Source organism: Ixodes scapularis, unplaced genomic scaffold (genome assembly GCF_016920785.2).
Source record: "Ixodes scapularis isolate PalLabHiFi unplaced genomic scaffold, ASM1692078v2 PGA_scaffold8__174_contigs__length_109621045, whole genome shotgun sequence".
Taxonomy (NCBI): Eukaryota; Metazoa; Arthropoda; class Arachnida; order Ixodida; family Ixodidae; genus Ixodes; species Ixodes scapularis.
In genome coordinates, this window is record NW_024609883.1 from 96,710,758 (window position 1) to 96,734,595 (window position 23,838).

Sequence of the window (23,838 nt, forward strand, 5' to 3'; positions counted from 1 at the left end):
CCCGGTCGTCAATAGACAAAGGCACTTGGGTACATACGCCTATTTTCTGTGATTTCATGTTAAGCTCTCAACTAGGAGCCTATGATTAAAATGATTCTTATACTCTAAACGGCTTATTTTTCGCGGGCTTGATATTTCGCGTTTTATGCCAAAGGAATAATTCGCGGGTTCTAATTTTCGCAACGCGGTGGGATCTCAATATAGATTCCAATGTGATTAACATTTTACCGGAATTGTTCGCGGGACCTATTTTTCGCGAATTGTAGGCGATTCACAAAATTCGAGAAAATTAGATGCTCGCGAAAATAGAGTCACTTACAGTATTTCATTTCATTTATTTTTCTTTTACGGCCTGAAGGCATTACAAAGAGGAGTATGGTATTGTGCAATAAATATAAAACAACAAAAAAAAAAATGAAAAGGAAAATATACAAAAACTGCTACGAAATATCGTGTAACAGATTAGTATGACCACAATTCTAAAATTATCTGCGGGTCACGGATTCCAATCAATGGTGGTTTTGGACAAGAAAGAGGCACTCAAAATAGACGTGCTGCAACCGGGAATTCTAATCTTCAAGGGAATGAGCGGTGCGTGATGATGTGTAAGATGGTTTCGAAAGAAAAAAAGAAAGCGCTGGGCGAAGTGTTGGGTTAGAGTGATCACCTATATGGAACGTATGATAGCTATAGCGATTACACAAGCACTAGCGTTTCAGCGATGAACACAATGCACTTAGACAAATATATTTAAGTTCTTGTCTACCGAGGGCGTTCGGTTTCAGCGTGCTCAAGTATCGAACACAACAGATGAAGTTTGTTGTCAGTAGGTTCTCTACAGTAATGTCCAACGCACGCACGCACGCACGCACGCAAGCACGCACGCACGCACGCACGCACGCACGCACGCACGCACGCACGCACGCACGCACACGCACACGCACACGCACACACACACACGTCTCATGAATGACAAGGCGAAAGCGAATGCAAGTAAGAACGCGATGCCTGTGAAGAAGGGATTCCTTAGTTTCCCATCAACAAAGGAGCGCGCTCAACTAAAACACCGTCTTTCCTTCATCACAAGCACCGTAGATGACAAAAAGCAAAATAAATAAATAAAAGTAATTTAAGTCACGAAATATCACGCCTTTCGGCTGTCCTAGATGCGCGAGACCGTAAACCATTCTGTCGACGTTACATCACCAGAAGGAGCTTGTCCAAGCCGGAACTGGGCTAAAGTGAAACTAGCAGAAAACGTACACACCGCTCGTGAAGATGGGACGCGTGGAGATAAAAATAGTATATGGTGGCATCCAACGCTCTTATCGCATGCAATCACGGCGTCATAAAAGAGCAAGCGTTCGCCTTGGTCTTTTTATTATTATTATTATTATTATTTATGACAGTTGCAGCAACTCTGCACACGCGTAATTGCAATAACTGCGCGTAACCAACGTCCATGTCGCGAAGAGAAAATTCATCAAGGCGCGCGTCCCCGTTTATTATTAAATTAATTTTCTTACCTGTCAACGACGGAAGTGCCGCATGTCCGTGGTCACTTTTGGTCCTGACGAACGAGGAGCAGACGAAATCGAAACCAACTAAGTAGCAGACGATCCCTCCGAAACGCTGCGCGTTCTTTTTTACAGGTTCACGCACACCACGAATAGCAGACGACGCCGGTTCTTATCGCCGATTCGAGTGGAAATCGACTCAAATCACTGCAGGATTGAGCACGGTCGGTTGCACAAGGACGAGTGCGGGCAATATTATACCCCTCGGTTTATTTGCCGCCGATCGCGGGAGGCAATCGAGTGGTGCAACGGGCGCGGCGGTCCGAAGAGCGGCGTGCGAATGGACGACTGGAAATACGGCGCGGAAGTAGACGCCGACAGCGCCACTGCTTCTCGTATGCTCATTTTCGATCGTATGTGCGAGTTAAACTCAGAAATGGAAAGTTTCAAATCAAACAGCCAACCTCAACGTATTTTATCAAACGCTCAATGACAGAAATTGGATAAAAGCAGTGTATTAAGCTAGAAACCTCAAAAATCGACGAAATGTGTTCGCTAAACCTCAAACCAACTCGAATCAGAAGGATGGTCACGCCATCTGGCCCTCGTAGTGAGAAACCAAGAAGTATGCAGGATTGGTTTGGTTTGTGCGGTGATATACTTGCTTAGGATTATGTTCAATGCAAACTTTTGTAAGCACAAAACCCTAGAATTTACTGTTATTATTATTTTTTTTTCACACCAACGTAGAAGGCTAAACACTGGAGTCTTGATAGCTGAGTCAGTCGCAACCATTGAGATCAGTGGTCGCAACGGTCGAAACCCCCGAACGAGCGTAGGCGTGAAGAGGAGCTCATTTTTCCCCCGACTATTTTTCAACATTCGCGCTATTCACAAAAATAAAATAAAAAAAAATAAAAGCACCACAGTCTGAAATCAATTTGTAGGAAACCCGTTAAAAGGCTTCGCACCCCTTCATCATATCTAATAAATGCAACAAGAAGTCCATATCACAATGAGAACTACAGTTTGTCGCCCTTAGAGACCGACGACCAGTTCGCGTTTTCCACTTTCCCGCCGCTTCCTCTTCCCCTCCCTTCTACCTGTCCGACCTGTCCACCGTTGCCTGTTTCCTCCTCAAGGAAACAGGCAACGGTGGACAGCGTGGACAGGGTAGAAAGGGGCGAAGAGGAAGCGACACAAACAAAAACCGTAGCGCTCATTAGCTATGAGTGTAAACCTCTCGTGGAATTATGACGCGGAATTTAATTCTAAACTTCTTTTTTACTTCCAAGTTTAATTTTATGGGGGAAAGTTTGTACAGCGAGGAGTTAGTCTCAGAGACACTGATATCCCTAAAATAGGCACCACTCAAACATTGTTTCACTCATGGTAATGAAATACCTGAGACTGTGGTGCGGGATAATGAGGAAACATTGAAGTCCAAGAAAAAGACGACGCTAGGAGTACGTCTCGCGTTTCTTACTGTTGCCTTTGAGTGAAAGTGAAACTGATACCGAAACTGATACATATGATCAATCTATTAATTTTATACGCAAGAAAAAATATTTTATTTAGGAAATAAGTAGACAGAAACACGGCAAATGCTCCAAAGCATGTTCAAAGTAGCCCAAGTAGCCACGCGGAATTTCCTGATATCGTCGCTGCATGGCACCACCACGAGTGTCGCCTCGGAAGCCGCATCAGCTGCATCGTCGTTTGTCAACTGTAGAAATGTGCCACGCACGCCGTTTAGCAACGTGCTGCCGCAAAACACGACGTCCTGGGTCATCCAGTTGACAGATAAATCACGGAAATCTCCCGGAAGCACTCTTCGCAACAGACCGACACTGTCAATATGGTAAGTGAGTACACTGGTGCCATGAACGGCTTGGCGATCGTAAAACAACGCCTGTTTTTTTCGTCGTCTGCGTTTTGCGTCGTCTGCATTTATTCACTTTGCACGCGTTTGCCTTTGCAGGCTTCGTTAATCCATACGGTGGACACGGCTCACAGTGACATGGTGGTTAGTTCCGCTTATTTGCGAGCGATTCTACGGCAAAGTCATTGTGCAAATGGATTCTCTCAGAAGGGAACTTGTGTGACGTGCCTCTCTTTTCCGTAGCACGACGCTCAGACCGACTACTACGGTACCCGGTTGGCGACGTGTTCGTCGGACAAGTCCGTCAAAGTCTTCGACATCAAGAACGGGACGCATAAACTACTGTCCGTGCTGTCGGGGTAAGCTGGAGTCAACGATACACGACTACGAAAGCGTCTACGTGCTCAAGAGAACCGTTTCACAATTGGTTCGTTTCAGCTACACGATCGATACAGAAAGCATAGCTCGCTTGCAGATCGAGCTCTCATACAACAAAAATTTGGGGTGTAAGCAAGCTGGTGAATTAAACATGGTGACTTTACTTGGGACGACAGGACAACAAACGCAAAGCTCAAATCATTTTTGGAACAGACAACTAGTGTACTGCTAAGGGCAATTATATAAATAATAGAAATATACAAGAGATGTCTTGTATATGGAATACATCAAAAATAGAAGAAACAAAAATATAACTTATATTTGTACTGCATTGTTTGTTTTGTTTCTTAAACTAACAGAGTGTGAGTTGATAATGTTCTATTTTTGGTGCATTTCATATACAAGATATCTCTTGTTCAATACTTTCTACTAAATTACTAAGATCTAGGAGTTTGGTAATGAGTCTAGGCGACACATTATATAGGGTGGCTGAAGTTACCAGGCTTGATCTAAAATGAACCGTAAAAATCGGCGCCTGAACGAAGTAATCTAAACTTTTCGTCAAGGGTGTGTTTCAGGTTGGTTTTTTCTTGTAAAATTACAAAGCGTAGCTCCATTTCTGTAAAAATTAGGTCCAAAAAACTTGCCAGGGTCAATGGCAAACGGCGACGCAGGACCGAGTTGAGTTTCGTTTGGTGCACGTTTTGATAGATGGCGTCGAGAGCAGCGTCGGAAGGTGTAGCCGACCAGCGGGAGAAAGTAGACAACACACAGGCAAAATCTGTTGGCACCAAAAAGTGCCGTTGTTATCCAAACACTTTTTTTTTACTCTTAAGTCTTCATTTTATTGTCCGCATTTATTTTTTCACCAAAGGTGCATTAAAAAAATATTATGTTCATTTTAATAAACCATGGTGGTTGCGAGCAGTCTCAATAAGGAGATAGCGCCATCTATGAACACGAGCGCCAAACGTGCCGCGCCACTCGACTTGGTTGTCTGCGTTGCCTCCCACCATTGACCCTGGCAAGTTTCTTAGCTTAGTTTCCTATTGTTTTACAGAAAGGGAGCTACGCCTCTTAATTTTGCAAGAAAAAACCGACCTGTGAAATACACTTTCGACGAAAAGTTCAGATTGCTACTTGCAGGCGACGATTTTTTTGGCCCGTTTTAGGTCAAGCCTAGTGACTTCAGTGACCTTATATTTCATATCGCGAATTTGTCACTGAAATAAACCTATTGATTTATACATAAACGGCTCTCACAAAAGGCGCCAAGCACATAAATATTGATGTTGCTGAATTATAATAAGTTATTTTCATTGTTGTTTTTTTGGGGGGAGAATAAACTAAGGTTACGTTACATCCTGAATTTGGTGCCAATTTTATTGAATTTTTAGCTCTGGAATTTCAGTGACATGATCACTGACTTTGACCCAAAGGTAGCTGAGCAGTTCTGCATGCAAGGTTCAACTGAAAGTACCAATAAATATTTTTTGCTAAGAAATTGAATTCTGGTAAGAGGATTCCCTCCTCCCGAAATCTCTGTATCACAAAAAAAAGAGCCTTCATTTTATGGAGGGCAACCAGAGTGGGAACGTTTCAATGTCCAAACCAAAATGAGGTTGAGAATAACTGTTTGGCTTGGTTCCTTGTCGATTAATGTTCGCATCACTTGTCTCCCTAGACCATACCAGAATCATACCACAGTGTACTTCACTTATAACAACAATAACCCGAAACTTTAATCGTTATAGCCGATTACAGTTGTATCTGGACTAAAACTGACCGTCCTTAGTCCGGACGGAACTGGGGAAACATCCCCTTTTCTCCAGCATTCCGTCTGCTTCCTCCTTCCCCGGCCTTCCTTTCCCTTGCCCTACCTTCTTGAGTTGCAACGGACTGTAGTCTAGAAACTCTAGAAACTGATTGCGGGCTCTAATTATTGTCAGCTCACTACACCAAAGAAATTTGCATATACAATTGGCTTGTTCTCGTTTTCATAGACTTTTGCATATGTAGGTCAGAATTAAGCTAAGAGAATCTGAAGCCTGCATGTTTGTGTTATCAGACATGTCGCTGACCAAACACTCTCGCTTGTTCCCGAGGAGATAGGCCAGATATATGCCGATTGCTTTTGAAGGGCTGATACGTTATCAGCATGTTGTACTTAAATCAGCATAGATAGAACAGTTCTTCCTTCGAGTTGCCCGATTGTGGGTGGCTGATTTGATAAGGCCTATTTATGAACTTTGTATGAAAAAGACATTTTAATAATACTCTTTTACTGTCGTTTGTTCCGTGCAGGATTTTTAAGCGTGCTTACAGGATCTTTAACACAAAGATTTGAGATAATAGAACTATGAAGGATCATGAAAATGTCTAACTTTTTTCTACATTGTACAGTTCAGAGCGGGGTGAGTGGCAAGGTCAAATACTGTCTTTTCTTTTTATTATCCCACGAAATGGTTCTTGCTAAATATGAAGAGTATCCTCTTTGTTCGATGTTGCAAACTATATACACTTGTGTGCCCTCACTATGTGCAGGCTTGAATGGTAGAGCACAACGGTGTAGCATTTAGGTATAACACATCGGTATAGCACGATTGGAAGCGGGAGGTTGAGACGAATGCAAGTGCAGTTCCAGTTTGAACATGCGTCCACGATGGAAACCGTAAGACCAAAGAAACACGCAGTCTTTCTCCATCCGTCGATTCTTCCTATGCCGAGGAGGTGGCCTTCAACGCCTCGACCATTTCGGCCCAGCTCGTCAACGTGTAGCCGTTTCCAGACCGTTCGGGACAAGCGTAGCTCCACTGCTTTCCCCAGTTCACGCTCTCAGCTGTTTTGGACGAACCGGGCTCTCTTGTGGCTTAGTTTGCAACACTGCCAACAAATAACAGCACTGAATTCTTTTTTTTACACTCATTTCGTTTGTGGCTAGAAATTTGATTTTGAAGGCAACAAATTTCATTTCGAAGACAACAACTATGCATTTGAGGATCGGAAACTCCCGAAAAGTAAAACTGGTCAAGAAGTTAAAGCCGCAGACACACCGTCCAGACATCATACAAGAGACATAATGTTCACCGCAGACAACATGACAAAATTATTTACAGATGCACGTCGGTCATGTTCGGAGTGCATCTGCTTCATAAATATGTATGTTTCATACATCTCTGCGGGCTGTTATTGTAGGACCGTCGTACAAGGGTAGAAACACGCCTCATCTGCACTGTCTTCTGTACAATGTATGAACAGCGGCTTACGTTGTGAATGACAGGCTAGGAACCGAGCTGACACTCTGCCTGCAGTGCGAGCTGACAATCTGTGACGGCACGGCGTCGCACGTGCGGCCAAAGCAGGGCCTGAGGCATGGAGCTGGGGGCGGAGCATTTACCTGCTTCTTACCCTGTCGCCGACTGCGAATGAACCGGTGGAGATAAATGAACGAGCCGACGACGAGAGTCCTTTTTTCGCAGGCACGAGGGCCCGGTCTGGCAGGTGGCCTGGGCGCACCCCATGTTTGGGAGTGTGCTGGCGTCGTGCTCCTACGACCGCAAGGTGGTAGTCTGGGCGGAGACCGACGGCAGGTGGGACAAGTTCTACGAGTACGCCGACCACGACTCCTCGGGTCAGTATGCGCCAAGCAGTGATGTCTCGTTAACATAGACATCTCCCTTCCCCCGAGAAAGCGTCCATGACGCAGTCCGTAAGAAAGAAACAAAGATACCCGTATTTACTCAGTGTTGTCCTCGAAAATGCCGTCTATATAGCGGGGTAATCATATTTACAGGGTCCATATTAGTGAGACGTTACTTTATTATTATCTTTCTTTATTGATTTCTTTAGACTTTCAGTCAGCTTTTGTCGCTTGATGAGGATCCCACGGCTGTCCATATCACCGAGCAGTGAAGAGATGAAAAAGAGAAAGTATGTTGGGAAAATGTAAGCTTCAACAATTACAATCGCACGCAAAGGCTCGTCCACACACTTGCGTTTCCTTACGACCGAGTTCTTGCAATCTCTGACGACAAGAGTGCACAATGGCATGCTTGCGCTCTCTGAAGTGGCCCTGGAACTGCATTTCACCAGAGCAAAAGTTTTGCGGTTATTTACGGGCTCAAATGAACATACTATATATGAGAAATGGTAGTTTATTGGCAAATGTTTTTCGACCCCCCCCCCCCCCCCCCCCCCCCCCCCCGAGGAGGATACACGAAAAAGTGTGAAACGCATGGAAATCATGAGGGTTCCATGGCTGCTCGATAGATGGAGCCACAAGTCATGTAGTAGGGCTAGTTGGTGGTTTCTTGTTTGGTGGGAACAGCGCTGAAAGAATAAGACCGGGATGAGGAAACACACAGACAGGGCACCGACTTAAAAGTTTATTGCTGTGCAAAAACAGAAATAAACGTGGGAAGGGAAGAGAACGAAAAAAAGCAACCCAAAGCCGGCGACCTGTCTGTGTGTTTCCTCGTCCTGGTCCTACATCATTTAATGCTGTTCCCACCCAACAAGACAGAGCCAGCGTGCTTTTTCGTCGTAAGAGATTGCAAGAAGTTTTAAAGGGACACTGACAGGGTATTTATGCTCGCCAAGCTTTTTATTTGTTCATGACATTTGAGAGCCACTACCCAGAACACGATTTGCTGCTCGAAATTCGTTTTCTTTCTGCGCAAAAACCGCCGAGCGAGAATTGGCCGGTTTGAGTTGCGCTCACTCTCTTCTCTAAGGTCCTGTGCCGTTTTGTATCGTTTAGACACGGCCACCAAATATAATCAAAGTCAGGGGTCATCGAAGGCACACACTCAATACTAGAAATGAACAAAAAATATGATACCCTTTTTTGCTGTGCAAGTTTGTCTGCTTCTTTTGCGTTGCGAAGTGCAAGTTTGTCAGCTTCTTTTGCGAGGGGTTGCGTTGACGTCAGAGCACCAAGCTCTGATTGGCTCTGACTGAAGGATAGTGGGTAGACCTCAAAGCAAGCTGCCTTGAGGTCTACCCACTATCCTTCAGTCGGAGCCAATTGGAACTCGGCGTTTTAGGCTGCGTAGTAAAGTCTCCCCCCCCCATTACCCGTTCCTTGGCCACAGTGAACTCCATCTGCTGGGCGCCCCACGAGTTTGGCCTCGTGCTGGCGTGTGGGAGCTCGGACGGGGCTGTGTCCGTGCTGTCCATGGGTGGCGACGGCGTCTGGGAGGCCAAGAAGATCAGCAATGCACACACGGTCCGTGTCGGACTTTCCTTGTCCCCTCGCAGATTTGCGCAACTTGCATCTCCGTAACGCTTGTGCAATGTTCACTGACCGATTGGACGCTTTAGCTAGGGTTCCGTCTTTTGAGGGTTTATTTTTCTTCACATTCGGGGGTATTTTTCCGGAGTTTACTTTTTACTCATTTATTCATTTATTTATGTATCCCAAGGACCGCTTTCCTAGTATTATGGACCCTTTTCTGAGTATTGTACAAAAGGAAGGGAATAAATACAATTAAAATAAGCATTAAAAACATAACAAGAAGAACAAAGCACGTACAGGCATACAATTGAGATAACATAGCTACAGTCGTTATTACAATTTCGAGTCTCATTACAACGATTGATAGCAACAGTGAGCATCTCTCAAAATTTGGTGGTGTTAGTTTCTGTATACCAGTCTTATTTGGCGAGAGATATGGTGTTGGGTGTACGTATCCACCATGTGTTGAGTGTTTTTCTGTGTCAATATATTTGGTGTCGGACAAGAAAATCTGCATTTATCGGGGCTCACCGTGAAGAAGATGTAAGTGTAGAATTCCCCAGCCGTAAAAGTGCTTGTGCATGACCGGACTGCTTGGAAAATGTTCCCAACCACTGATAAGCGAACGAGATAAAGAGTGTAGTTCTTGAAGAATCAACCTCGCATACAGTTCAGTGCAGGCTGTGTTCCCTGTCAACAGAACACAAATCTGTAGATCAAATGGATGAATCCAATAATATTCAGTGGAAATGTTTTTCGCTTACTAAAAGGACCCAAGTACACGGCCATGCAACAGTGTTCAGTTGGAATGTTGTTCGCTTTACACGGGCTTACTGGTAAGACCCAAGTATACTCGCACGCAATGCTATTGACCAAGAAACCTCTTTGTTGCGGTGTAATTTTAATAAAAAAAGTGACCATTTTCTTTTATTCTCTCCATTCCGAAACTCGATGATGTAGTTTGGAGGTCGCAGTGTTGGCGTAGCCCGCAGCGACTATATCATAATGCACCCCATAGTAGATCAGACCCGAGCGTTGCAGGAGCTCTCGATTCGGGCTGATGATGATTGATTGCTCGACAAGCATTCAGGTAGTGGCTTCTATCCAAACACTGCAATGACGGCAATGGCTGAACCCCAACATGTCTGGAATTCGGCGCGTGTCCTGTGCTTTGCCGACCCCAGCATGCGGCTGCGATAAACATTGGCGGTGTGTTATTGGCTTCAGATCACGTGACCGCTTGTTCTGGCTGCGAGCTGATGAAACAAACTCTGCTCATTTTCTTTAATTTTTTTGCAACTCTCATTGCATCAGAAGAAAATCTAGTTTTCATGGGTTATAAACATCGGGGATTCGTTCTAAGTGGTATTTACGCAAAGTACAAAAATCGTTGCATCGCCCCGTTATGATTTCTTCCCTTGAAGCTTGAGTTTTTCTTATTCAAGAACAGCTCCAACTCAAGGTTTTTCATTTTTGTGTTATTTTGATTAAACCGGCTCGGGGGCTGGCCACTTTTTGGGATGTATCGTACATATAGTGAAAACTTGTCATGTTAGTTACAGTGCATGACGATGCACTTTCTTTTTTCTGTCAAATGTCGACCTTTCTCGAATTACCTTTCTTCAGCAAAACATTGCTTATGGCATTGCTGTTTTCCACATGAAAAATGGGGACAAGGCTCACGTTCTCGATCTGATGATGCTCGGAATTTCCTACAGAAAAGGCATAGGTAAAGGCTGTCCTTGTGTATGCTATGAATGTGGTGGGAGCTTTGTTTATAACGAATGCATGGAGAGAAGCCATCAAACTTTGAGTATTGTTTTTCCTGTGTAAATGATAGTAACTTTATGGACGAGATGCCAATATATTTATCGCTTGATTCAGAATACCCCTATAGGTGTTCCAAAGGAGGTCATTACATAGGGCAGGGGCGCAAATATGTAAGAAATGCAGAAAAGTTTTTGAATAACGAGAAGAATGTGAGCATAACAAAAACACAAATGGGCTGAAGCAAAAGAAGCAGGAAAGGGGGCATAGTGAAAGCAAAATACAGATGAAGTAGGCGGGAGAAAAAGCTAAATGTTGTCGTCTGTGCACACGAGTTGATAAAATATTGTTAGATGGACTTTGTACGCTGTGTGTGATGGCTGTATATTCTGGTACGAATGATTGTGGATGAATAGATGAGTTGCATATGTAATTCGTTCCACTTTACATGAATTATGCTGATCTGATCCGCCTCGGAGAACTTTGGTGCTGGTTGCGAATTGGCAGCGAGGTGGTCGTCTGATTGGTAATGATGCCCTTTTGACTCTCCCTGCTGGCAGATTGGTTGCAATGCTGTGAGCTGGGCTCCGGCCATAGTCTCGGCGGAAGGGGGAGAATCAGGCAGCTCCTTTCAGGGCATGACTAAGCAGTTTGCGACCGGAGGCTGTGACAACCTGGTCAAGATCTGGAGATACCTGTGAGCAAGCATTCTCAGTTGATCACTCGGTCAGCCCATGTCTTATGAATGTGCCCAAACCCAAAAACAGCTGGCGGCTTTTTTTAGTATACAAAGCGAAAGGCAATCAATCCACCGTTTTTGAACTTTTCAAAAGTAGTCAAGAAGTTCATGTCAGAGTTAGATGACTTGTCATACACTGGAGTTATATGATTTGTCGTCTGCCACTACCCGATTTTCATGTGTATTTCACTAAATTCTGCTTGGACTTAATTGCTGATGTTTATAAATCGTGCAAGGTGCGTTTGTTTTTAGCTCCACACACACACTGTTACCAGAAACGCCGGAGAAAATTGAGTGCCGTTAAAGGGGCACTGACACGCCAAAGGTCGTATTCTTTTTTTATTGTCTAAAATGATGCAAGTTGTAGTCATAGACACGCAAAAAAAAAACGCATCGCGAAAAAAAAATTTTTTGCGCCTGCGCGCACCTTTTTATTTTTGGCGTTAATATTTCCCGCGCTCACCTCCTTGCTTCTTTTGATCGGTGACGTCAAAAATCAGGAAATTTTGAAGCTTTGTAGGTGACATTTCTATAACATTTAATAACGACAATCGTAAAACATGTTTTTTAACGCAATGACGAACGCACTTTGGTCTTTCTTTTTGAAATACCATAAATCAGATTTCGGTGTGATGTCGCTTCCTGAATTTGTGTTCTCCCTCGGAAAACTTGGCGGCGCTCGAGCAGAGGCTTATCGCAGAGTCGGGGAAGAAACCGGTTTTTCCCCGCCTTGGCTCCCTTCTATCCCTCCTGCTCACCTCCTCCTCTCTTCGGATTGTGGTAGCAACGGCGCTTTGCTTCACAGCGTGGTGCGGAGGTCCGAAAGAAAGTCGAGTCGCAGGAGACCGCAAAATTTGACTCACTGCACTGGCGCGGATCGCGCGGGAACTTCAAATTCGGCATTTGGAAATTGTTTTTTTAATTCACAAATACTGAATTCCCAAGTTTCGAATTTTGAGGGTAATGTCCCGGCATCATTTTCAATCGTTTCGGATAATAAAATAAATTACGATTTTGATGTGTCAGTGGCCCTTTAACCTTTTCAACTCATGACCCGAGCAAGCAGTTTGGTGTTCTGTCAATGGCTGTTGCCACAGATTTTGCATTAATAACAATTTTTTCTCGGGGGAATGACCATCCTATGACATACACAATTTTTCCGTAAGCTTGACTACCCTAGAGGACTCGCTTGGATGGACACCTTTGCAACATCATAGGTTCGGTTTACGCATGAAGCTCTTTCATAATATTTACAATAACAAAACGGGCATAAACAGTGAAAGGTTTCTTCAGTTCTCTCATTTCACCTCGCGAAAAGGTAGATCACCAAAAAAAAATTTAAAGAATATTGTTACGAGACAAACATTTTTTAAATACCCTTTTTCCCTCTTACTACTCGTGAATGAAACTGCTTACCTGAATCACACGATTCAGTTGAACTCTTTGGTTTTCTCTACAATTATTGAAGGCTTGTTGCGCGTGGTTGATTGGGAATATTGAATGTGTTGTTTTCTTGCAGCATTGTATAACAATCCTTTTATTTTTCCCAGCGCATGTTCTATTTCATGCTTAAACTGAATTTTATGTGTGTTTATTGCTTTCGGTTATGTTTCCATAATGCCTTTGGCCGCTGAAGTACACCTCGAATAAATGAATAAATCCATATTTTATGTGGGCGCCTAAAATATTCATAACGTAAGCTCGATCGTGCCGGCAGAAACCAGGATGCACAAAATGTTCCCCGCAGACACCACACCCCATGTGTGGTTTGTAATACAGTGAATGCTCGTTAATTCGCAACACATTCATTCAATCTTTTGGATAATTCGAACCAATCGCCATGGTCCGATCACGCTGCATAGGGTACATGTGTAAAACAACCTGTTAATTCATGCTCAAATAATTTCTGGCACCGATAATTCAAACCACGCACCGTCGTGCGTGGAGCTTTCCCGGCCAAGCGATAGGTGGCGCGGTGGGAGCCGCATTACTAAATGCGGCAGGTGCGTTGCCGGAAACACGAGAGCGTCGCCGGAATCCACTTGTGGGCCAATAGGAATGCGCACACGGATATTTGGAGCAACGTCGCTGGGAGTTCAAGAGGGTTCCTTTAGCGCTTTTGGAAGCCTCCTTCTTCGCTTTACCAGTTCTGCTTCCGTGCTGTGTTGAGCTGTTGCCACCGTTGTGCGATCGCTGATCGTTTCATTTGCGCTTGTGACTTGGCTGGTGATGTTAGCCGTTGGACCGGGCTACGCTCATTGAGATTATAGTGTCGTCATCTGGTACGCTGGCCCGCAGAAAGTGTTGCGCCAAACTGCTCAGAGAGAAAGTGGAGATTTTGCATGAAGTAGACGCAGGTAAAGCGAGCAAGGTCGAGGTTGCCAAGAAGCATGAAAACCCGAGGAGCACGTCATCTGCATACATCTGCAACAGGAAAACAATAGAGGATGCCGATGTAGCTGAAGTTTTTGCCCATGGCAGGAAAAGACTTTGCTCTGCCAAACACCCGGATTTGGCGAACGTGCTCATTACGTGTGTTAAAGACACGAGAAGCCAAGATCTTGCTCGTGGAGGCCCCATCAGTGGAGGCCCCATCATCATGGCGAAGGCAGCCGAGTTCGCACTACATTTGCAACACCACGACTTCGTCGCGCCTGAGGGATGGTTTCATCGCCTCCGTCAGAGGCACGACCTCGTTTTCCGTACTGTGTCAGGTGAAGGTAAATACATGAGCATGAAAATTTGCATGATGTGGCGAAATGGAGCCCTGCAGGGATACCTGTATAGCTACACACCGCGTGCCATTTTTAACGTGGCTGAGACCGCTCTATTTTTCAAGCTCTTGCCGGAGAAAACGATCGCGTACGAAGGAGAGAACTGCACAGGCAGGAAGTGAAGTAAAGAGCGTGTCACCGTCTTTGTCGCGGCAAACATGACTGGAACGGAGAAGCTTTCCCTGCTCGTAATAGGAAAGTCAATGAAGCCTCGGTGTTTCAAGAAAATTCACGCACTGCCAACAGAAAGGCGTGGGTGACTGGCGAGTTGTTCAAGAAGTGGCTTAGGAAGTTGGGCAGAAAGTTCTAATTGAGCAACCGACAGGTCCTGCTCATCGTAGACAACTGCTCATCGTAGACAACTGCTCAGCGCACAAGGTCGACATGGAGCTGAAGGCGATTACACTAGTGCTTCCTCCACCAAACATGACTCCGGCACTCCAGAACATGGACCAGCGTGTGATCAAGAACATCAAGTCCTTCTACAGACGTCGCATGCTGGAACAAGTGATTTGTCGCGCGGTCAGAAGGAACCAGACTTATAACGTGACGCTCCTCAGCACCATGCACATGCTGGTATTGCCGTTTCGAGCATTTCCTGTGCAGAAGCGGCCTTATTTCTTTTTTTTTTTTCCATCAGTTGGTAGCTTGTTTTAGTCATATTTTTTTAGCCTAACCGCACAATTCAAATTAACGAGCTTTTACTGTGTTTTTTTTTCATTGCACACCACAAATGTTAGCCAGGGTGAGACCAGGCAAATGAGTGTGCTGCACAGGCGCTACCTCATATGGCTCTTGTGCTATGCACGACATAAACAATGATACGGCGTTGCACTGCTCTCGCCGGCACGTTTTGCCGGTAGCCGTATCCTCCCAGAATAGCTGCATTATGCAACTTGGTGGCTAAAGTACCTGACTGCCACTGCACCGACCCGGGTTCGAGCCCCGCTGGGGCGTCTTTTTATGCGTCGATTTTATGTGGGCCTTCGTAAGCTTCATATATGCGAGGTGTGGCAAAGAAGTAAGGAGACTGATTTTGTTTTAACCGTAAATTTTATTCTTCCTACAAATCAAGGTTAGTATCCTCTTTTAGAGTAGTTCCCTTGTGCAGCTACACATTGACAGGGGGGCTGTTTCCATTGTTTGTAGCAGAGCTGGAAGGCTTCTGCTGAAATGCTTTTCTGCTTGTTGGTTACTCTCTTCTGGATTTATCCAAAGTACCAAAATGGCGCCCTTTCAAGTGGATTTGAGCCGACGGAATAAAAAAGAAGTCACAAGGACTGAGATCTGGCGAATAGAGGGGCTGGGGAGCCACACAAGTGCCTTTTTCTGGCAGAAATTCATGGATAGAGTTTGTAGCATGAAATGGGGCGTCGTCATGGTGCAGCAAGTGCATGCAATGCCTGGTCGCACTCATGCCAGATCTTCCTGAGCCTTTTGAGGACTTTCCGATAAAAAAATGTTTGATTGAATGTTTGTCATGGAGAGAGAAATATTTTCTTGGCGATCCCCCCCCACTGTTGAAAAAAGAAACAAGCGTCGATTTGATTTTTAACTTGATGGCACAACGTTGCTCAAAAAGTTGCTGGTTCATATTCGTATGCACCTCACAAACGGAACTGTACTCAAGACGCTCTCAACAATTGCGTTGTAACTGCAGCAAGTTCAAATTTATGGAGAGTATAGGGCAGGGGTTAACCCGACTGCCACGTGAAGGGGAAAGCAGCAGCATTCTCGGTTTATGCATAGTGTTGCCATTCTCACTACTTTTCTACCACACCTCGTATAACATTAACGTCATGTAACGCTCCCAGTGTGTCGCTTGCTAATGATGCTGGTCGTTCATAACGCTCATTCCTGTTGCTTGTTCCTGGTGCTCGTTCATGATGCTCTTCTCATAGAAGAGGATCCACAAAGCACATTCTGCGTCAAAGCGTCCTTTGGTAGTTGTCCCTTCAAGCGCCGCGACGGCGTTCCCAGGGAGGCGGAGGAGGACTGGGTGGAGGAGCACAAGCTGGAGGCCCACAGCGACTGGGTGCGGGACGTGGCCTGGGCCCCCACGGTGGGTCGGGGTCGCAGCACCATTGCCAGCTGCTCCCAGGACTGCCGAGTCATCCTGTGGACCTGCCCCTCGGGTTCCAACGTTTGGAGCCACACCCTGCTCGGGGCCTTCGATGATGTCATCTGGCTCGTCAGCTGGTCTGTCACTGGGAGCATGCTGGCCGTGTCCGGGGGCGACAACAACGTACGTCGTTTGCTCGCTTCTCTTGCCCTCTTTCTTCGGTCTGCCTAAAGGGACGCTGACGGGATATTTGTGCTGGCCGAGGTTTTAGGGGCGAAGCTCCTTAGGGTCTAGCCTTGTCCATCCGTCCAGCGTCCATGCTCACATTGATTACCATCCCATCTGTCTCTCATGGATGAATGTAGCCGCTCAACGTCTATACAGGAGAGGGCGCTGCAGCCAAATGCGTATATAATTGCGTTTAACTTTGCATGCATTGGCTCAACGTTTACTGACGAGAGGGCGCCGCGGTCAAGTGCTCAAATACCACACATTCTCTTTCTGACATGATCCGTTGACTTAAGCGGTGGAGATGCGTTCCCATGGCTTCTAGCTGATCCAAGCTGATCTGCTAGAAGAACCACTGGCTCTGCATTTCCCTGACTATAAAGCAGTAATAATGAAGTCGAAACGCAACCCGGAACTCAGCACTGCCTATGAGCAATAAAAAAAAATCAGCACCATCAGCGCTACCTATAAACAATAAAATCAGTATCATCAGCACCACCAGAGCTTTGCCCCAATGAACATCATTCACCACTTGGAGATGTTGTGAATTTTATTTGGACATTACCTGTATGAGCCCAACTACCCGGAGCACAATTTGCGGCTCGAAATTCGTTTTCTTTCCGCCCCAAAACAGCTAGCTGGTCGAGAATTGGCCGGTTTCAGTCGCGCTCACCCTCCTTTCCACGGTCACGTGGCGTTCCAACTATGTGTACATAATATATTCAAAGTCGCGGGTCATCTGAGGCACACTTTCAATATTAAAAATAGAAAAGAATATGAACCCTATTTTTTTGGCCTCCAATCAAATGCATACGTCAAACAAAAAAAAACAAAAAAATGTTGCACCGATCACAGGAAATGCATGCACAAGTCATTCTCATGACGGCGACATACCGTGGGCTGGACGACACGATGGTGGCGCACGACGAACGTGGGGCCGCTGCTTCGGAACTGTCATTCGTTGTACCGGCCAATCGATTCTCAAACGCAGAACATCGAGCGGAAGGGACACAAGTGCGAAACAATTGCTCGACAAACGGCGCACACAACCCTGTCGTCACTGTCGTCTGCTTCACATGTCGGAGAGGCATGTGAAGCAGGCACACGCCGGAGAGGCGGAGGACAAAAAAAACACGGTCAGGTCTAGCCACATGATTTCCGGCATCTCTTCCCCCTACGTTTCTCCCTCCTCCTCGGTCCACGTCGTCCGCGTGGCATGACCATGAGCTTCAGTGCTCGCTTTTCGGTTTCGAGCAGTTGAGTTTTTTGCCTTTAGTATAACAAAAAGTTATTTTGGTAATCGCCTGACACCATATTGAACCGCCTGGCAAAAAATTTAAAAATATTTTTGGGGGGGTGTCTCTCTTTTTTGATGTGCCGATGCGTACTGCAATGTTACAGTGCCTGGATCGCTGTCACGTCCTAAAACGGAACAGAACATCCGGAACGTTGACCGCGTCCTGAAAAGCGGTCCCTCTATTCCCTCCCAATGACGTCGTGAAAGCGTCGCGCCGCCGTGGGCTGGGATCCTGGTGGTGTCGCAGTGGCAGTGGCATTTGCAGCAGACGCCTTTTCAACTGTGGGTCGCTCCCCAGCTTGCATCTGGCACGCCCCTCCGTTGGGGTGTGCCAGATGCCCGTCGTTGGTTTGGCACGTAAAACCCCCAAAATTTGACTTTTAGCTTGACAGTCACCGGAATCCTCTGCAGCATCGAATTGAGATGCCGCGATGACGGCAACGCTCACTTTGGCTTTTACGTTTTGCCTGGAGTTCCGGCGGCGACCGTCGGGACAGCGGAATCTGGCAACACGACGCACCGGTGCATGTGACGTCATCCGTCACTACTCCGGGACCATGTATGAGCGGGATAGGTAGTTTGACACATTAGGCAAAGATTCGTTCCAGGCATCATAGCGTCGCTGTTGTCTACTGATTTGGTTTTCGACATCGTCCTTTTGTTGCTCTAACAGGTTCTACGTACCCGAGTGACACGATTGTTGCTTATGCTGACGACATAATCGCATTTCCTTTTTGTATGTGCTCCTTTAATGCACCTGTTTGTTCAAATATGAACAGTGAAGTGAAAGGTGTTCTTTTTTCACAATATATGTATTCCTGCTTCTTATCTTGGCTTTGTTTTAAAGCGATACCTTGTGGGACCCATTAAAAAGGCCCACAGTGCATCCTAAGTATTCAATAGTAAGTTCTGAAAAGGACAGAGTTCTGTACCATGTCGTTCTGTTCAGGAAAAGTCACATCTTTTTCAAACATGTCCGTAGTTAAAACTTAGCATTGTTCCAGCTGACTTGGTGCCAAAGTCTGCTCTATCGTTCGCTTTTGCGTCTGCTTTAAAGGAGCAAGAGATTGCCATGGGCCCAGTATGACGACATTCGTTGTCGCCTTCTGCCTCGGCTCCGGGACAGTTTTCTGTTGTCTTAAATTTCGAAATAAAAAAACAAAAACAAAAGATTGAGGTACACCTAAGCACTTCTTATGAGTTGTGAATGCAAAAGCATGTACACAATCTTGCTGTAGATCAGGGGTTCTCAAACTGGGTTCTGGGGAACACAGGGGTTCCACGAGCTGGTCTCATGGGTTCTGCGAACACCCAAATTGCAACCCCCCCGCCCCCATGCCGCAGGCTGCGCGGCAGGACCATACAAAGCGCCTTCATCTCACTTTGTACTGACATCGCAATTGATAAGTTGGGGATATATGGGAAGCAACACAAGCAAAATTGCCTACAATAGACCGATCTCACCAAGTGTTCCACGCATGCGTGACGCCACCATAACTGTAGTTCGTTGGAGGCAGACGCCAGTTCACGAGACAGCTCATGCCGCCTCGTGCTCTGCTCGTGCAGGCCTCCAGCGGGGTTCTTGCGCGTGCAGAAAGGCTACAGCTCCCACGATGGATGGCGGCAGCAGTGGCGTACTCAAACTAGCTGGTGAGATCGGTCTATTGTGCATCTGTTGCCTCTCGGTCGACAAATATAGAGGGGGGGGGGGGGTTTCGTGGTAGTTTTTGGGGCTTCCTGGGGTTCCCTGAGACCAAAAAGTTTGAGAACCCCTGCTGTAGATGATTGAACGTGTTGCTTTCTAATTTACGATAAAAAAAGAGGGACATTGAAGACAAACAGATGAGACAGGCTTTCGACTTTCGCTGCTAGCGCGCTGATTGGCACTGACGGACACGCAGCACCATGAGGTGGCCGGTCATTAAAACTAACGTGCAGCAACAGTTTCAACGACCGGCCACCCAATGGCGCTGCGTGTCCTTCGAATGGGTGCCTGGTCGGCGCGTGCTATACTCTGTTTCACCTTATGTTGTACCGCAGAGAAGGCTACAAGCGCGAGCTCCTTGCTCTAGGGCACATCTCGGCGGCACGAGCTCTCGTGCGTTAAAAGCAGCTCCAAATGCTATGAGCTCGCGCTTCTAGCCTTCTCTGCGGTACAATATAAGGTGAAACAGAGTATAGCCATTGGGATTGCAGCGATGTAAAAGGTGCCGTTGGCTGTGGATGCGTGCTAGCCATTGGGATTGAAGCGGTGTAAAACGGCTCTCGCTTCATGAGGCAGTTAATGCTTTCGCATTAAAAATGCCCTTGCCTTTCGTTATGCAGGTCACCCTGTGGAAAGAAACTAAGGACGGCTCATGGGCTTGCATCAGTGACACCGCACGAGACGACTCGACCGACTTTGCCGAAACTGACGCAACGTGAGCGCAACCGTGGACAGCTCTCAGTGTCCTGAGATTATCGGCCTTGTCGAAAAATCTACCAGACATCCTGCAACAACATTGCACTACGTCATGAGATTCCCTGCCATCCACGCCAGCTGGATATGCTGAGACTACAAACACCACGAACAATTTCGTAGCAGTGATGTGTACGAAGTCTCGCGGGACAATGTGTGAAGAACGCTCCTCTACGTGAAACGTGAGCTTACAGTACAGAGCGCTGGCGGTGATGTTATAGCCCGAAGCAGGGATGGATACTATTACTTGTTATGATTTGTGGTTTACATAGCACATGTGGAAAGGCTGCACTAAGTTCAGTAGACTGGCTGGCTGTGGCTTGGAACCGGAGTCTGTTGTTGTCACTTTTATGGACGTCGACTTGTCTGGTGGATCGGGGATCGTCTGAACTCCCGATGTTGAATTTGTGCGGTGAAACCCTCTTCTAACAGGTTTATCTGCTACGAACATTGTGGTGATTGTGTGGTATAATCTGCTGATAAGAAAACATGTCCGCTGCCCCGACAGTTACCTAAGTCTTACGAATTTATTTACGGTTTTGCTATCGCTAATTGTTGAAGTGGTAGTTTTTTTTCTCTGTAGGGCCATTGCTGTGTGTGGGTTGCACTGCAGTATGGGTGCAATATGATAGGGATAAACTCTCCCTAGGTCGGGCCAACTGAGAACTTTAAAAAGAGAGAGGCACTGCTGCATACAGTACAAAACTTACTTTGCACGAAACGGTGTCTTGTCCAATCAAGAGTGCCACTGTGGCCAGCACTTAACTTCCAACCTGACCTGTTCAATCACAGGCGCATTTGCACGTCCTGAATTTGTATTCTAGTAGCAGACATGTGTGGAGGCTGGCTGTTGTATTTGACAAAATGCTAATCATATTTTATTTTACGGATATTCATTATCACACCTGTTTTCCAAGGGCAGGGGGCTTAAGATGCAGCATTAATAGGGGAAGAACTAGGTGCAATGAAGAAGAAAAAAAAAAACTTTGACACACCACTGTACGCTTGTGTCGTGCTAGTCTTCGAAAAGTCTGTGAATGTGGATACGGCGTGACATTCTGACTCTGCCTTAGAGTCATGAATTTTGTTCAATCACGTCCCTTTGATGCCAAGCTCTACACAAACTCGTAATCTAGGCCTTGCCAAGGATTTTTATATTTTTATTGGGTGTCATTGCCTATACCTCCTTCTTGTTGGCCATTTCAGTGGAGATTTTTGTAGTATACTTGTGGCTGACAAGTGCCAATTATGCTGCATGTACTCTGGTCCGCTCCTGCTGTTTTTTGCTTGACATGCAAATGAGAAATTGATGACGAAATCGAATTGCCCGTGCCTTTTATTCTTGCTTGTGTTCACTCGGTGGAAAGCTGTAAACTTAGATGCAGTAACTTTTTCATGTCTCACTGAGGCTTCTGAAATACCACAGTACTTTCTGTACAATCTGTCAGTCACTGGGTGTACATTGAGCCACTTTTGGAAGCTTTCGGAAAAGCAAAAGTGGACAACCGGTATATGGGGTAGCTCAGCTCTGTGCTTGCAGTTTCTCTGGGGGAACCAGCCTCTTTGCTCCCGAACTCTTTGTATTTAGCATGTCTACCTCTCAGATCTGTTGACAGATGCATATACACAACTGATGTCATATTTCTGTCATAAAAATTTGTAGAAAAATCAGTTGTGTACATGAAAGCGTCTTTAAGTAGTGGAAAGCTACTTGGATGGTTCATTGCTGACGTCCATGCCACTTTCTAGTTTTTAAAGCTAAGTCATCGAACAAATGAATTTTATTTCTTAGTCTCATAAAGGCTGCTCATTAGCTATCATAGAATTTTTATGGAACTTATCACCTTGATCTTAAAAATCACCCATGACTGAAATGTAACTTGGTCAGGTTCACTGTCATCCATACGAGAGTTTGTAAATATTCAAAGCTGCCCTCATTACGAAGCGAAGGGTTTTGAAAAATGCTCAAGGGGCTATTTTTGGTCTATATCAGCTGTTGTAAATACTACAGGATGTAGTATCATATAAAGTGACAAAACTTTATGCTAGTGGAATGAAGTGCTGATGTTTCCCTTTAAAATAAATTCACATGACTGTCTCTCTTCGTTATGCATGGGACTGCTCATGACGTCTACATTTTGCTTTCAACATTATCTTTGCCTAGGATAAAGGGGTTGCAGAAATATTATGTTTAAAAGCGGTCCGGAGGTTTTTAATTCCATTCAGTTTGTGTCCAGATTAGTGTGGGAAAAGTGTCTCGTACAAATGCACAAATGGTGGTGGCGGCAGCAATGTGTTTGATGCATATAAGTAGGAAAAGGGGAATTCCAGTCAGGGGCTTGTCTCAATCTAGGCACAAGTCGTGAAACTGACCATGATATTTTTAAAGAGCTGACCTACGTTTATTTAGAGTGCATTTTGTTTATTTCATGTGCCGACATGTGGTGAATTGCCACACTGCAGGTAGTCACGTGGTTTCTTCTTTACTTTTCGGGCCTTTTTTCCGGAGCATGTATGGAATATTTCTCCTTAGAGCTGCCAAAGGAGCACAAGTGAAGAGGCAGGAGATTGCTCTAGGTTCATGGAAAAGAGTTTTCAGGGTATTTGAGGGATTGACTCCTGCTGGTTATATGGTGTGCTTTTTGTATGTTGTAATAAATAGTCACTGTGTGGGATCTTTGAGCTCCAACAAAGAGTCACTTCAAAGTAACCATGTTTTTAAAAGTGTTCCAAGTGCCATTCAAATTTTTTGAATCTAGTATGTGTTCATGCTTTGTAAGTCATGCAACATGGTGCTCTGCATTTCCGTGCAATAAGAAATGTCCCATTATTTTAAATAAATTTCTTAATAAGTACAATTTATACTATTGAATGTGTTTGTTTTATACTCTTAAGCTGGTCGAGTTTTTTTTTTTATTTTGTATAATGTGAGAGCTAGCTGAGGCCATGTCAAAACACTACACCATGTCAAAACACTTTTTAAACTTGGAAACATTTATTTTTTTGGTTATTACAGGTTAAAGAGTTTAGCTTTTCCTATTTCTCTAGAAAAGCTTGAATTTATATATTTTTTTAAATATTTACTGACGGGAATCGGATTTGTTATTCTGAATGACTATGGTGTAGAGTGGTTGATAGTTTGAGGGATATTTTATAATGGATGAATAAACTTTTTCCTTTTATTCTCGATGCCCTCTGAATCTTACGATTATGATGTGTTCTTTGGTTGATGCCATTACTGTGCAGACCCAATATTTTTGTTTGAATTTTCGTATACGGGACATCTTGCAAGTCTGGAACCATTGTTCTTTGCTGCAAGCTAAGACCACTGTCTTTGTGGCAGACACCGTCATGTCTTGCCCTTGTAGGGTTGTACACATAATTTAGCTCATGGCTGTACAGCTTCCGTGCATTCTGCCAAGGCATTCAGGAGAAGCAGTTATCTCAGATGCACCTAGCTCGTTTCACTTTTTAAGATTTCACCTTCAATATGTAGCTTC

The 23,838-nt window shown here is 45.2% G+C and overlaps 2 protein-coding genes across 2 annotated transcripts in view; one reads left to right on the top strand and one right to left on the bottom strand.

Annotated features, from left to right (window-relative positions):
• LOC8031570 (putative protein kinase C delta type homolog) overlaps positions 1-1,654 on the bottom strand; it is a 257,938-nt gene extending 256,284 nt beyond the window's left edge. The window contains exon 1 of the mRNA XM_029979728.4: positions 1,527-1,654. The gene's annotated coding sequence lies outside the window, so the exon portion shown is untranslated. The remainder of the gene's footprint in view (positions 1-1,526) is intronic.
• Positions 1,655-3,198: 1,544 nt separating this feature from the next.
• On the top strand, positions 3,199-23,522 carry LOC8031567 (protein SEC13 homolog). Its single transcript, XM_002406129.5, has 8 exons — positions 3,199-3,378; positions 3,499-3,543; positions 3,643-3,758; positions 7,257-7,408; positions 8,871-9,004; positions 11,341-11,477; positions 16,274-16,538; positions 20,206-23,522. Exons 1-8 carry the CDS (start codon positions 3,376-3,378, stop codon positions 20,302-20,304), a joined length of 951 nt encoding a protein of 316 aa, XP_002406173.4. The 5' UTR covers positions 3,199-3,375; the 3' UTR covers positions 20,305-23,522.
• The last annotated feature ends 316 nt before the right edge of the window (positions 23,523-23,838 follow it).